Consider the following 15,904-nt stretch of genomic DNA (forward strand, 5'->3'; position numbering starts at 1 on the left):
ACATTTTCATCAGGACGCAATAAAAACAATGTTTTATAAAACAAAATACTTTATTCTTCTTGGAAGATGATATCACATACACGCGCGCTCGCACACACGAAGCAAACTCAGAAGCTATCAGTAACGTTGTCAGTCAAAGATGAGACAGTGCATCGAGGTACATATGATTTCAAAAGTCTACATACAACCCTTGTGTATTTTTCCAAAGATTTTTCATATTTTAAAATATCAAACAGACGTGGCGTAGACAACGATAGACATTAAATGGATCGCTGTCAGCCCCTCCCAGTCAAAAGGGATTGGACGTCTATCGCCGTTAATGGCAGTTCGTGAGTAAACAGGGGTGTGTAGACTTTTATATCCTACATGTAAAACAGTTTTTCAAAAATATTACTTGGCATTAAATTCATTCAATATAAAACAATTCAAGGGTGACATTAAAAACCCAAAATTGTAACTATTATTTTCTGCGCTTTCTGTAAAATGAGAATTGAAAGTTTGCATTGTATTCTTTTAAATTTATTTTGGGTGGGAAAAAAATGAGTTAAAATTTTTATTTAAAAAATGGTTTCTACAAAAGCTGTTTCGCTCGGCAAATCTAGTCAAAATGGCTGCGCCATCAATGGCACTGATCATTCAGTGCACCATGCTTAAGACTCTACATTAATACAAATAACAATGAAAAAAAATATTGACAAGCCCCCTTCAAAGGGGAGAAGGTAGTTGAAATGCAGGGCCCTCAAGATTGAGCCCTGGGGTACGCCTGATTCTAGCTTGTTCCTTTGACTCTTTCACTTCAGATAAAAACATTCAAATTTTTTCAGTCAAAAAAAACAAACAACAAATCAATAAAATCCTCCTTAACCTCGTTTGCCTGAATTTAGACATCCAATCATATGGCGTCCAATCATGAGTTTCTCTTTCGCTGCCATACGTAAAGGATCGGATGAATGCCTAAGTACATAAAAAATAGTAGGATTGACCAATTATTAGTACTATTCTTCAATTTCATTACATTTTCTGTGATTATTTTCATGTACTTAGGTATTCCCCCGTTGCTTTTTTATGCACGATTGTTACATTGAACAAATCAATGGGTTAAAACAATGGCCGACTGTGCTTTCAAAAACACACACACGGTGCAGTTGTAACCATTAAAGCAGGTTTCACGTCAACTTCTGTCCTCGGCGGGGGTCCGGAGAGCCCCCGCGCGGCAACAGCTCGGCGCCAACGCCGCTTCGTATCAATAAATAAATAAATACTCGTCGCCTCGGCGTTCAGTCGATGCGGTTGCCGCAGATGGTGAAACGGTCGATCTCCAGCAAGTCTTTCTTGGGGGTCCGGCGCGCCGCCGCGTCCTCCTCCAAGCCCGTGTCCGTGTTGATGATCTTGATGACGTCGTCCTCCTCGTCGGGCGTGGTGAGGAAGACGTCCGAGTCGCTTTTGGGAAGCGAGGAGGCGGCGGCGGCCGATGCGGAGTTCTCCGACACGTAGGCGGGTTGCGGGCTAACGGACGCCAAGGGGATCCCGGTTTTATCCGTCGTGGCTTCTGCGGGAAGGACGGTGCGGTCGAAAGTCAGGTATTTTTGGTGCGTTCAGAACCGATCGCTACCGACCCTCTCGCTTCAAATGGATTGGACATCTAGCGCCGTTAATGGCAGCTACCGAGTAAATAGCAGATGCTCATCGCTTGAGGAATAGAAGACGAGTTATGTCTTCATTTGAAGGTCAGTGCATTAACTTTGACGGGGACGTCGCCACTACCGACATAGTCCGAGGGCGGCCACGTTGACTTTGTGTCAATGGACCAAACGTTGTCCCTAGCAACTGACACAGGTTTATCCCCGGTAGATGCCCAATCCATTTGAAGCGGGAGGGTGGCGGCCAACGTGCGCTGGCGCTACCTTGCCCGGCGGCCCCGTGCGTCGGCTTGGCGCGGTGCGCCCGAGAGTTGACGCGGCTAGAGACGGCCGAGGGCGGCGGCTCAAAGAGCTTCTCCTCCATGTTGGCCTCCTTGACGAAGGCGCAGGACGTGCCCAGCAGAATGATGCTGTTGAGCACCTTCAACGTGATCAGCCTGCGCCCCAATGGACCGCACGGCACGTGATGAGTCGACGCGCCTCGGAAATCCGTCGGCAAGGAGCGCTTTCTTACCCGAAATAGAAGAGCAGCACGCACATGAAGGAGAGCGAGCCGTGGATCTTCACGGAGCTGCTCACCACACGGATAAGCTGTATGTAGAAAAATGTGGAAATATTCAAAAACGTGACGAGAAATCACACTCGGTGTGTCGGGTGACCGACCAACAGTGCGAGGGGAAGAGGAATGAAGCCCATTCTCCTGGATACCGAGTCACTGTAGTCTGTGTAAGCCTACGGTGCAAGAAAAATAGCATGTTAGCAACAAGCGAGCGAGGCAAATGGATTGGACGTCTAGCGCAGCCAGTGAGTAATTACTATCAAAAGTAATGCCAAATCTAATTTAGCCCATGACAGCATGTTAGCTATTCATGTGGAGAAGCGAGTGCAAAAATGAGTACATCATAAAATACCTAAATGTATCAATAAATAGGTCATTATTTCAATATTTCTTTCAACTCCCATTCCAAATGGATTGGATGTCTGTTGCCGCCAATGGCCCTAAAATACACTGCTGGCCAAAAGTATTGGCACCCGTGCAATTCTGTCACAACATGCTCAATGTCTCCCAGAAAAGGATTGCAATTACAAATGCTTTGGTAGTAATATCTTCATTTATGTTCCTTGCAATGAAAAAACACAAAAGAGAATGGGAAAAAAATTGAAATCATTTTACGCAAAACTCCAAATATGGGCAATTCGAATTATTTTCTGGGAGAAATTGAGCATTCGCTGACAGAATTGCAGGGGTGCCAATACTTTTGGCCAGCAGCGTATGACCCTGCAAGCCCTCCCAGACAAAACAACATCTCACGTTTTTCTGTCGACTGCTGACCAGGTCAAAGGCCAGACTGGCTCGGTACTCTCCGTAAACCTGCCACATAAATAGAAAAGGTTTAAAATGACACACGAGGACAAGCAGCAAGTTAAAAAAAAAAGAAAAAAAAGTGGAAGCTCCCAAGTGGAACACACGATCGTACTCAGTTGCTTAAAAAGAATCCAGTTCTGGGCAAAAAAGTGAAAATGATAAATGCTTTGTTTAAATTTGAATGTGCGAATTAAACCGAAGATGAACAGGAGTGATATGAGGTGCGCGAGTTAAATATGTCAATGGGATTTTTGGCGGAAAAGGTGAAAACACGCTAAATATTCTGTGAATACAGTATGTGTAAATGGGAATGTGCAAATGAAAATGTAACATAAATATGAATGATTTTAATGCATTATTTTTAATGTGTTTTTGGTCAATTTTTCATGAAAAATGTGAGCAAGTGAAAATACAGTATGTGAAATACTGCATTTGTGAATACGTTCATATTGGAATGCTACGAATGTATGATGTTAAATGTGTCAATGGGAGTTTTTGGGTGAAAAACGTGTACAGCGGTATGAAAAAGTATGTGAACCTTTTGGAATTTCTCACATTTCTGCATAAAATCCCCATCAAATGTGATCTGATCTTTGTCAAAATCACACAGATGAAAAAACGGAGTTTGCTTTAACTAAAACCACCCAAACATTTATAGGTTTTCTTATTTTAATGAGAATAGCATGCAAACAATGACCGAAGGGGAAAAATAAGTAAGTGAACCCTCTGCCTAAAGAGACTTAAAGAGCAATTGAAACCAACTTTTACCAAACAATTGAAGTCAGGTGTGCGCCTAGTCACTGATGAGTGGTTTAAAGCTGCCCTGCCCATTATAAAACACACACACCTGGTAAGAATTGTCTTGATGAGAAGCATTGTCTGGTGTGCATCACAGCTTGGTCAAGAGAGCTGTCTGAAGACATGCGATCAAGGATTGTTGATTTGTATAAAGCTGGGAAAGGATGCAAAACCATCTCTAAAAGTCTGGATGTTCATCAATCGACAGTCAGAGAAGTTGTCTACAAATGGAGAGAGTTTGGCACTGTTGCTTCTCTCCCAAGGAGTGGCCGTCCACCAAAGATGACGCCAAGACTTCAGAATACTTAGAGAAGTAAAAAAAGAACCCTATGTTGTCTGCTAAAGACTTACAGAAAGCACAGTCCAATATCGCTGTACACACATCAACTATAAAACTATAAAAAATAAAAATAAATCAAAAATAAAACTATGACCTAGAATGGTGTTCATGGGAGGACTTCACGGAGGAAGCTGCTGTCTAAAAAACATGTTTAATGTTGGCACTTGGACACTCCACAGAAGTTTTGGCAAAATATTTTGTGGACTGTTGAAAGCAAATTGAATTGTTTGCAAGTAACACACGACGTCATGTGTGGAGGAATAATAGAACAGCTCACCAACATCAACACCTCATCCCCACTGTGAAGCATGGTGGAGAGAGCATCATGATTTGGGGCCGTTTTGCTACCTCAGGGCCTGGACAACTTGCAATCATTCATGGAAGAATGAATTCAAACATTTAGCAGGAAAACCTGAGGCCATCTGTCAGACAGTTGAAGCTAAAAAGAGGATAGATGCTGCTACAAGACAATGAACCAAAACATAGAAGTAAATCAACTTCAAAGAACAAAATACACATTTTGGAGTGGCTAAGTCAAAGTCCAGACTTGAACCCCATTGAGATGCTGTGGCACGACCTAAAGACAGCGATTCATGCCAGACGTTCCAGAAATCTGACTGAACTGCAACAGTTTTATAGAGAAGAATGGGCCGAGATTAGTGCCGATTCACGTGCCAGACTGATCTGCAGCTACTGGAAGCGTCCGGATGAAAATATTGCTGCCAAAGGGGGGGCCACAAAATATGAAATGGTTCACTTACTTATTTTTCCCCATTATGTCATTGTTTGCAAAATATCCTCATTAAAATATGAAAACCTATCAATGTTTGGGTGGTTTTAGTTAAAGCAGACAGTTTTTTCATCTGTGGGATTTTAGACAAAGCTCAGATCACACTTGATGGGGATTTAATGCAGAAATGTGAGAAATTCCAAAAGGTTCAGATACTTTTTCTTACCACTGTATACTCAAAAGGGAATGTGTGATTCCCATGTAACATGAAATGATTAATAAGTTGAATGTCTCAATGGTAAGATTTTTGGGGGGTCAATTTTTGGTGAAAAAAAAAAAAAAAAAAGGTAAAATAGGTTTAAATATGAACATGTGAATTAGATGTAACGTGTGTGTATATGAGGTTGAATGTGTCAATGGGGTTGATTTTAGTTAAGAATGATCCATTTTTGCTGAAAATGTTAGAAATCTTATAAGGTCAGATATATGCATTTAATTAGTTCGATGATGGGTGTCAAACGTACGGCAGATCAAATTTGGCCCCCTGGCGAGCAGGGTTGTTCTGCCTGAGAGGTACATTGTAGCTCATTCATACTGTACATACAAAATCACATGCTGTTATATTGACATCGGCCCCGTAAAACCTGAGATTTGTGCGATCGAGTGCGGGCGCTACTGCACTTGGCTCACTTACAATCATTCACTTGCCCCCTCCTGGTCAAAATGGACTGAACGTTTAGCACCGTCAATGGCAGCCAATGCGTCAACAAGGAATCAAAACAAACCTTTTGATTTTAAAGCTAAAACAGCATTTATTTCTGATGCCGCGTGAGAAAACTAGCCAGTTGCGTAAAATCCTGTTGGTATGAAAATAATAAAACAAGGTTTTCTTCATTACAAGGAAGCTCAGTCAAGTTGCAGGTTTTAATGTCAGCCAGATTTGAGTGATTAGCTTTGACAGCGTCGGAGATAAAGAGGCTAATCCCTTCCTGTGTCACTGGGTCCCGTTGCATAATGGCGAAGGGGAGGACGTCGTAAATAAATCAAGACAAACGACACCGGTAGTGGAGAGCGACTCACGTCGGCGCTGATGTCGTTGAATTTGGTGATGAAGGCGTGCTTGACGACGTCCACCGTCACCTCGGAGGCGATCACCATGGCCACGTCGGGAAACAGCACCCACAAGTGGTCTGAGAGTAGAACAACAACATCTTTCAGTTGCATTCGAGGGAGCCACCCTAGTACCCGGTTTACGGGTTACAAGAGGTTTTTTTCTTTTCTTTTTTATAAAATGTGAGAATAAATTGGAGTAGTAGCTACAATTTCACTCATTCAACTATAACGAAAACAAGCATTTATGTGCTAATACAGGTTGAAGGCTGCCCTCTACTGGCTCACTTGTAACCTACAAGCAACACTGGCACACTAGCACCAATATGCCCTCTACTGGCAAATTCCTTACTTAGAGAAGGTTGACCTCTTCTGGCTAACGTATAATTTAAAATCTGCAATGAATGAATCAGCTCTGATAGGAAGAAAAAATCCCAAAATCGAGGTCTAAGGATAAATAGGTACTTCCCCATGCTAAATCGCTACCTAAGATGACCAGTTTGTTTTTTATTAAGTTACAATTTTTTTGGGGTTCATTTTCTTTACATTTATGTACTTGTTAATTTTAAAATATCAAAATATCAGTACAGATTACTGCTGCAACGATTAATCGATTAACTCAAGTAATTCGATTAGAAAAAAGATTCCAATTAAATTTAGCCATTTCGAGTATTTGTTTAATTAAAGCGGCTCTGTAGTTTTTGTTTTGTTTAAGTGTTTGCATTTAGTTTTATTGATTTGGGTGGATACACTGCCCTCTAGTGGCAACAGTGAATATGACATAACTCATTTCACATGGCTGAATACAGCTGCTCCCTGTTTAGACCAACACAAGTTTTTGCTTTAGCTAATGCTTTTTAAATGCATGCGTAATTGAGTTAATTGGCATATTTAGTCGTCTTTTGTAGAAATATGTGTTTGAACTATTTGTTAAGAGAATTGTACCCAAAAAAATATCATTTTATAGCATTTAAGCCAGTGGAGTTTCGCTATGCAAGTTAGCCAACTGTTCTTTTGTTGTACTTAGATACTCATTTATTTATTTTTTCTATACTGTTTGAGACTCAGCTTAGGTATTTTAATTTTTTATGTTCTTTATCCGATGACTCGATGATTCGAACTAACTAGTTCATTGATTAATCGACAAGTAAAATAATCGATAGCTGCAGCCCAAGTATAGATATCGTTACTTTAAATATTCTTCATTTAACCTACTGTATTACTCACACACACAAAAAATGAAAAGGAAAAATGCATTTTTATTTTTTAGAAAATATACAAATATCAGTACGTATTCCTTTATTTATTGTTATCATTTAAAATTTGTATTTATTAGTATCAATATTCTATCATTATGCAATTATTATATATTTAACAAATAAAAAAGGGAAAAAATATTTTAATTTAATTTTTAAAAGCAAAAAGTAAATATTCCCTTTATTTAATCTTCATGTATTTTATTAGAATAGAATATTTAATTTTCATCATGCAGAAGTTCATTCAACGCCAACACTTCCACTTCAAATGGATTGGACGTCGACTACTGATAAAGCCATTACAATCGATGGCCGAAGCATGAAAAGATTTTTCAAAACAGCTTTACAGCGACCATGTTGGCAGGGGCAAAGTTCCCATCAAAGTCAGAGCATTGACATTTAGATGACGCCTTTACAATCTGTTGCATTTCGCAACTGAGATTTTTTCATCAATGTCAAAGCATCTGCTATTTCCTCGTTGTCCGCCATTCACGGCGCTAGAGGTCCAATCCATTTGAAGCGGGCGGGGCGGGCCGGCCGGATGTCAATAAACTCATTGAAACGTAGGTACCGGGATTCCAGGAGAACTGCTCCATGTTCCTCAGACAGACGATAAGCAGGAGAATGTAGTTGGTGAACCTCTCCTTTATGTCTGCAAACAACAAAGGAAATCAATCCTAAAAATGGATCTCCACGCGTGAAGTTTTCCTTACCGCTGTTGGACATCTGGAACAGGTTGTTCTTCTCAAACTTCTTAAAAACGCTTCCCTTGATTTCCACAAACTGCGAGGAGACAAACACGGATGAAGCGTGAGGCAAGCGGCGGCGGCGGCGGCGGCGCTGGAACGTCGAGTCCTCACATTGTTGGACATCATGATGGTGAGGAGCGACTTGTTGTGGGAGTTGAAGGCCACGTTGAGCGTGGTGGCCTGGACCATGATGAGGATGGCGTGGAGAACTGATGTCCAGCGCGTTGAGGAGGAATAAAAGAACGTCGAGTAAGAGAGAAAAAATGTCCCAACGCAATCACGGAATCGGGAAATCGGATCGCTCCCAGGACTTTTAGCTATGGACAGATATGTTCCGGGCTGGCCTAAAAAATTACAGGACTAATTTGGATTTTTCCATATAATTTGATCTTAAATATCTTCACTATTATTTTTCAGATCATCCGATCTTGATTATTCTCGCAGTTTATATGCTATTTATTAGTGCTGCGACGATTAATCGCTTAACTCGAGTATTTCAATTAGAAAAAAAGATTCCAAACAAATTTTGCTGCTTTGAGGATTCGCTTAATTACAATGGCGTTGTAATTGTTTGTTTTGAAAGTGTCTGCATTTAGTTTGATTGATTTGGATGGATACATTGCCCTCAAGAGGCAACAATGAATATAACTCATTTAACATGGCTGAATCAGGCTGTTCCCTGTTAAGACCAACATAAAGTTGAAAGTTGTTTCTTGAGCTAATATGTTTGTTTATGCATTCGTTATTTAGTTTTGAAGAATATTTAGTCGTTTTTGTGGGAACATGTGTTTGAACGATTTCTTAAGAGCACCGAGTTAAAAAAAAAAAAAAAAAAATGTTAGCGGACTTTTGCTATGCAAGTTAGCCAATTGTTCTTTTGTTGTACTTAGATCCTCATTGATTGATTTTTTTATACTGCTTGAGGCTAAAGTCAGGTATTTCAATTTATTTTCAAACGAAAATGAAATTCTGCATACTTTGAAGAAACACTTGGGAATTTTATTTATTGCTCTTTTGAAAGGCAATCTTAACAAGCCTTCGAGTTGATGATGTCCAAAATTTTATTTCGCAACGCATTAAATGTTCCTAATCCGATGGCTTGATTATACGAACTGACTAGTGGATAGATTAACCGGCGATTACAAAAAAAAATCGATAACTGCAGTCCAACTATTTTGGGCCATAAACATGATCAACATTGGACTGTTTGCCAAATCTGTCCAGTAAACGTAGAGTCAAGGATACAGACGTAGAGCACAGCCATGAGGAAGTGCGGTATGACGCCTATGTGCGCCCGCTTCTTTTCTTTGGGCTCCGTGGCCGTCCAGTACAACGCGTCCAGAATGTCCTGGCCGAAAGACGAGAAGAGGCGGTCGGCCACCTGAAAACGACAACAGAAAAACGGTCCGGAAAGGAAACGGTGAGGAGGTTGGCCGCCCGGCCAGCAGGCGGGATTTACCTCCAACATGTTGTAAATGATGTAGAGCTTGATGACGGACTGGCCGCGGATGAGGTGGTACATCATGGCGTAGTCGACGTAGCTCATCATGGAGTAACACAGGATCATGATGAAGCCTTTCAGCACATCGCACACCTGGGCCGGCTGCAGGAGACGCCCGCCGCTGAAGCGCAACAATTTCATTCATTACAGGGTGTGTCGCCAGGCTGCTTACTGATGGGGAAATAAATTGGCAACTGGAGATGAAGACTTCAAAATCTTCTTTTTTGCACCTTTCAATAGTAGATATTCCATTTATTTATTACTTGAAATAAAAAGAAACAGCAAATATTTTTGTTCTTTGGTTTTTTTTTTTTAATATTTGAAATAATAAAGGGAAAAAAAATAGTAAATATTCTCCTTTTTTATGATTTTTTTTTTCCCACAAAAAAAACCTTAATACTATTTTTTATCCAAAAAAATTATTACAATTAGAAACAGGTAAAAACAAAAGACTATTCCAGTTTTTATTTCTGTTTCTATGTTCTGCTTCTATATTAAAAATCTAAGAGTATTATTTTTTTATAGTACAATTACAAAAAATGAAGACAAAAAAAACAAAACAAGGAAAGAGCCTCCTTTTAATTTGTTCATTATTTTTTATTCCTAGGAAAGTAAACAATATACGTATATTCCAATTAAAAACAACAAATAGTCATTGTTTTATTTTCTATTTATTTTTTCATTTACTTCTTTAAACTCTAAAATTTCCATTAAAATATTTTAATATTATAAAAAAAAAAAAAATGTCAATCCCATCGTGATATAAAAGTAAATGTCACATGATTTATAGATGATCCGATGAGTTTAAAAAAAAAACTGCGGTTAACTCACTGCCTGCCATTGACGCCGTTAGACGACCGATCTACAGTGGTATGAAAAAGTATTTGAAGGTTTTGGAATTTCTCACATTTCTGCATAAAATCACCATCAAATATGATCTTTGTCAAAATCACACAGATGATAAATCAGTATCTGCTTTAACTAAAACCAACCAATCATTTATAGGTTTTCATATTTTAATGAGGATAGTATCCAATTAATGACAGAAGGGGGAAGAATAAGTAAGTGAAGCATCACATTTAATATTTTGTGGCCCCTCCTTTGACAGCAATAACTTCAGACGCTTCCTGTAGCTGCAGATCAGTCTCACACACCGATCAGGACTAACCTTAGCCCATTCTTCTCTACAACATTGCTGTAATTCAGTCAGATTTCTGGGATGAATCGCTGTCATTCGGTACATGCCACAGCATCTCAATGGGGTTCAAGTCTGGACTATGACTTGGACACTCCAGAACGTGTATTTTGTTCTCCTGAAGTTGGTTTACTTCTGTGTTTTGAATCATTGTCTTGTTGCAGCATCCATCCTCTATTTAGCTTCAACTATCTGACAGACCAAAGGCTACAGGTTTTCCTGCAAAACATCCTTTTCAATTCATTCTTCCATTAATGATTGCAAGTTGTCCAGGCCCTGAGGCAGCAAAACAGCCCCAAGTCATGATGCTTCACAGTGGGGATGAGGCGTTGATGTTGGTGAGCTGTTCCATTTTCCCCTCCACGCATGGTGTTGTGTGTTACTCCCAAACAATTAAACTTTGGTTTCATCAGTCCACAAAATATTTTGCCAAACCTTCTGTGGAGTGTCCAAGTGCCTTTTTGCCAACATTAAACGAGCAAAAATGGGTTTTTTTCGACAGCAGTGGCTTCCTCCGGGGAATCCTCCCATGAACACCATAATTTTACATATAGTTGATGTGTGCACAGTGATATTGGACTGTGCCAGTGAGTTCTGTAAGTCTTTAGTTGACACTTTAGGGTTCTTTTTGACCTCTCTGAGTATTCTGTGCTGAACTCTTGGCGTCATCTTTGGTGGACGGCCACTCCTTGGGAGAGAAGCAACAGGGCCAAACTCTATCCAACTTCTCTGACTGTCGATTGATGAACATCAAGACTTTTAGAGATGGTTTTGTATCCTTTCTCAGCTTTATATGAATCAACAATCCTTGATCGCAGGTCTTCAGACGAGTCATGATGCACATCAGACAATGTCTCTCATCAAGACAATTCTTACCAGGTGTGTGTTTTATAGTGGGCAGGGCAGCGTTAAACCACTCCGCAGTGATTTAAATTGTTTGGTAAAAATTGGTTTAAGTCTCCTTAGGCAGAGAGTTCACTTACGTATTTCCCCCCCTTCTGTCATTGTTTGCAATCTATCCTCATTAAACTATGAAAACCTATAAACGTTTGGGTGGTTTTAGTTGAAGCAGCCACCGTCTGTGTGATTTGGACAAAGATCAGATCACATTTGATGATTTTTTTGCAGAAATGTGAGAAATTCCAAAAGGTTCAGATACTTTTTCATCCCACTGTTTTTGAAGTGGGAGGGTTGGCAGCGAACTTTCATTCCCACCGCTTCGTGATACACTCATTTGAAGGATGACTGGACGAGTCCAATTCTTACTTGAGACCGCAGCACGGCAATGTGAGAAGCTGAAGTAAGGCCAGCAACCCTCTTAGAGGTAAGAGCGTGAAGACGTAGAGGAAGGCGTCCAAGCAGAGGAAGAAGCCAAACGTCATCAACTGAAAGACGAGCATGGAAAACGGTGAGCCGCCGAGTGGAGTCCACGTTTGTTAGACGCCGGCTGACCTTTTCCAGTTCCTTCGGGATGCGGAGGCAGGTGTAGACCTTCTCCCTGCGCTCGGTGTATTTGGCCTCGTTGTGCTCCAGGAAGTAGCCTCTGGTGAGCTCGGTGGTTACAAACCTGACCAGAGACAGATCTACGCACACAAAACAATTATAATAAGAGTCATGCATTTTTTTTAACATGGCGCAACTAGTGGTGGGCCGCTGACAGGCGAAGCTTCGGTGCACGCGCAGTCGCTTGTAAAGCCGTTGTACCGAAGACCTGTCCCATAGTGGGGTTCGGTCACGTGATCGATGAAGTACGACACAATTGAGTGACGTGCGAAGCCGGCGAGTGCTTCCAATCACCTGGTCGGCTCGCGGTCACTTGACAGAATCGAATGTGTACTGTGATCGGGGTCCTCATTTAGTGGCGTTCATCTGAATTTTTGGGCGCTGGGAGTAGACTCGTTGATGGATCGCATTACAAACAGACCAACAGACAGAAAGATCAGTTGACAGAGAGATTTTTATAGATATACTGTATATTCATAGACAGATGTTTATGACATCAGTCTGTATGAACGTAGCAGCAACATTTAAATGTCCCATACAACAACAAGTGATGATTTATTTGGGGTTACATACAGACATTATAAATTAAGTTCATAGTTTAAAAGAACTACACTCATTGTTATTCGTTAGATGATGATTGTGTCAAATACAAACAGACAACCATCTGATGTAGTCAAACAGTGGCCTATACTACGAACCGAGTTCAACCTCCCCAGAAGTAATCCAGTTTACCATCGGGTAACCGGAGTTGACAAAACCTGGTTGTCTAGTTTGTGGTCAATCGGTGCTACGACGCTGATTATGAGGTTGATTAGTCGAACCTGTGTCAACCCAGTCAGAGTTACTGCGCGTTCACATCAAAGGGGGCGGTGACCAGAGTCAAACACTACTTGTGACGATGGCACGGGCACCTTACTTCACGGAGGAGGAATGCGCGATGATCATGTGGAATTATGAGGAATTAAAAGCGATTGGCTGGCAACCAATTCAGGGTGTCCCCTGCCTACTGCCCGAAGTAGCTGGGATAGGCTCCAGCACCTCCGTGACCCTCGTGAGGAATAAGCGGCATGGAAAATGAATGAATGAATGAATGAATAAAATCCACCCTCACCGCGAAATCCAACACCGCTTCGGCGAGTAGAGCGCAACGGGTCTGTTGACAGCGAATTTACAGATCGTGTGATTTGTGAATGCGTCAATATGCCAGTTTACTTATGTCCATGAAAAGAAATAAAGCCTGCTGTCAGGACAATAAAATAAGATTTGGTACATTAACAGTAAGAAATAATTGTCACGCATCACCACACGAAACAGGATGATTGTATGTTTAGTCCCCTTGACTGTACGAATACGTATGTTCTTTTTTTTAGTTTGGGCCTAAAAAATCCAGCCCGACCCGACCCGAGTCCGATCAATAAACTTGATTTGCAGGCCCGAGCCCGACGACCCCCCCCCCCCCCCCAAAAAAAAAAAAAAATTATGTTATATTTGTGAGGACTCAGGAGAAGAAGGAAATGCGGGGATGCCATGCGTTGTTGCGTAAATAAAAGCCCGTCTTTTGTAACGGTTTTTCACAGTTAAACAAGACTGTAAGATGCATATTCAATAAACATTTATATCTTTTATATTTGTGCGTCTGTCCTATCAGTGGATTTGACATTTAATTTAATCTCCTCGAGTTGGCAGAAAAAAACGCAAGTTTTCTCAATGTTTAAATAGTCTACATATTTCTATGATTATTATAAATGCATCAATTTGAAGCGTTTCCATACCCCACTCCGAATCGCACGGCATACAGTGTTCTTACGCAGATATTCAGCATCACCGATGGAATACATATATTGTCCCTGGCGAAAGAGCGCACGGACAGGCACACACAATCTGCGCGGTTGTGAGGGCCTGACTCGGCGGGTTACCTTAGTGACGTCTGCCTAGATCAGTTGGCACAGGTAAAGAATTCCCTTAGCTGAAAATCTATATCTTTCATCGAGAACATCTTCCGGGTACGCCAGCGGATTCTGGCGGTCCCGAAATACCCGTGCCCTCCGGAGAGAGCCCCTCACAATCCGCGCGCCAATGTCCTATGGGTCGTCCAAGTACGCTGTCATTGTCAGGAGGACACGTCCGCGGAGGAGTGCTGTTTAAATAGAGCGTGGTTAATTGGAATCCTGATGTTAAGCAAGATCTAACTCTGACACGACCAGGTTTGGCGTGTGGCGTGTGTTGCCATGGCAACACTTCTCGGTTCCAACATATCCACCTTTCGTAGTCTCGCATAGCCGCGAACTTACGTCGCACGTGATAAAGTTACTCTCGAAGTTATCCTGCTAAGCCAGAAAACCGGCTACGTAGTCTAGGCCAAGGACTGTGCATAGAAAATTCAATCCGAAACAATCCACAAACCCCTTTGGTTCAATTATTGATATATTTCTATTTATTTGTTAATTTCCAAATGTTAATGTCATTCGATTTATTTCTATAAAAGTTTAGTTCAACATTTATTTAGTTCATGCTGTAAATATAAATAATCAATATATCAATATGAAATACCTAATAGGTGAAATACATAATTATTCTCAGGGTAATATAAAGTAGGTCGAGTTCTAGGTTTGGCACCTCGGTAAAGTGAGGTTGTTGAAGGCCTCCAGCCTTGTACAAGTCTCATACCATTTCAAATGATTTTGAAAGGGCAAGCGGCGGCGACGACGACGACGACAACAACAACAACAACAGTCCCCCCCAGCGGCTTGCTATCACTTGTCAAGCCGAGGGCATCTCTAGTAGCCGTTAGCCGGGCTAGCTCCCCCACCTGAAAGGTCGCGTTTCGTTCCCTTCCGACTGCCATTTTTGTCAGTGAAGCGCAGGCTGTCCCCACCGCCGTCCTTCCACTTGGCCCGGAACGGCCTAGACGTCCTCACGCCGCTCCCCCTGTCCTCCTTGTCCGTATCCTCGCCCAGACCCGTCGTTTGCGAGTCCGCCATCTTGGGCACTGAGAGCCAGCGCCGCGCTGCCCGGGAGACTGACGTCGTTCGTCACACCGTTACGTCATCGCGTACGGAGTGACGTACGGAAGTTTATCTTTACACGATTTCACTTTCTTTTAGTTTCATTAAAAAAAAAAAAAAGATATAGGATAAAATAATTTAATGTAATATAGCCAAATAATAATATAAATACTTTTATGAATTCGTTCATGATTCATGTAATTGTTATTACAGTGTTCGTATATACTGTACTGTTATACGACTATGGGTGATGGATGGATGGATGGATGGATGGATGGATGGATGGATGGATGGATGGATGGATGGATGGATGGATGGATGGATGGATGGATGGATGGATGGATGGATGGATGGATGGATGAGGGATAAATGGTTGATTGGGAGGATGGACGGTTGGACAGACGGATGGATAGACAGATGAGGGATAAATGGATGGACAGCTGGATAGACAAGCGGACAGATGAGGGATAGATGGATGGATGGATGGATGGATGGATGGATGGATGGATGGATGGATGGATGGATGGATGGATGGATAAATATTGGATGGATGGATGGATGGATGGATATAGGGTGATGGATAAATGGTTGGATGAATGGGTGTATGTATGGCTGTATGTATGTATGTATGTATGTATGGATGGATGGATAGACAGATGAGGGATAAATTGATGGATGGATGGATGGATGGATGGATGGATGGATGGATGG

General features: G+C 41.4%; 1 protein-coding gene across 1 annotated transcript; it reads right to left on the minus strand.

The window, feature by feature from the left end:
• Nucleotides 1-40: 40 nt before the first annotated feature.
• tapt1b (transmembrane anterior posterior transformation 1b) lies at nt 41-15,215 on the minus strand. The gene is made up of 14 exons (XM_057844644.1): nt 14,998-15,215; nt 12,138-12,268; nt 11,952-12,070; nt 9,449-9,611; nt 9,235-9,370; nt 8,101-8,198; nt 7,954-8,023; nt 7,812-7,892; nt 5,955-6,064; nt 2,953-3,012; nt 2,304-2,372; nt 2,155-2,231; nt 1,905-2,077; nt 41-1,549 (listed from the first exon to the last, which is right to left on the minus strand). The coding sequence occupies exons 1-14, from the start codon at nt 15,167-15,169 to the stop codon at nt 1,278-1,280; spliced, it is 1,731 nt and encodes a 576-aa protein (XP_057700627.1). The 5' UTR covers nt 15,170-15,215; the 3' UTR covers nt 41-1,277.
• Nucleotides 15,216-15,904: the final 689 nt, after the last annotated feature.

The sequence above is a fragment of the Corythoichthys intestinalis genome, chromosome 8 (genome assembly GCF_030265065.1).
Source record: "Corythoichthys intestinalis isolate RoL2023-P3 chromosome 8, ASM3026506v1, whole genome shotgun sequence".
NCBI classification, from domain to species: Eukaryota; Metazoa; Chordata; class Actinopteri; order Syngnathiformes; family Syngnathidae; genus Corythoichthys; species Corythoichthys intestinalis.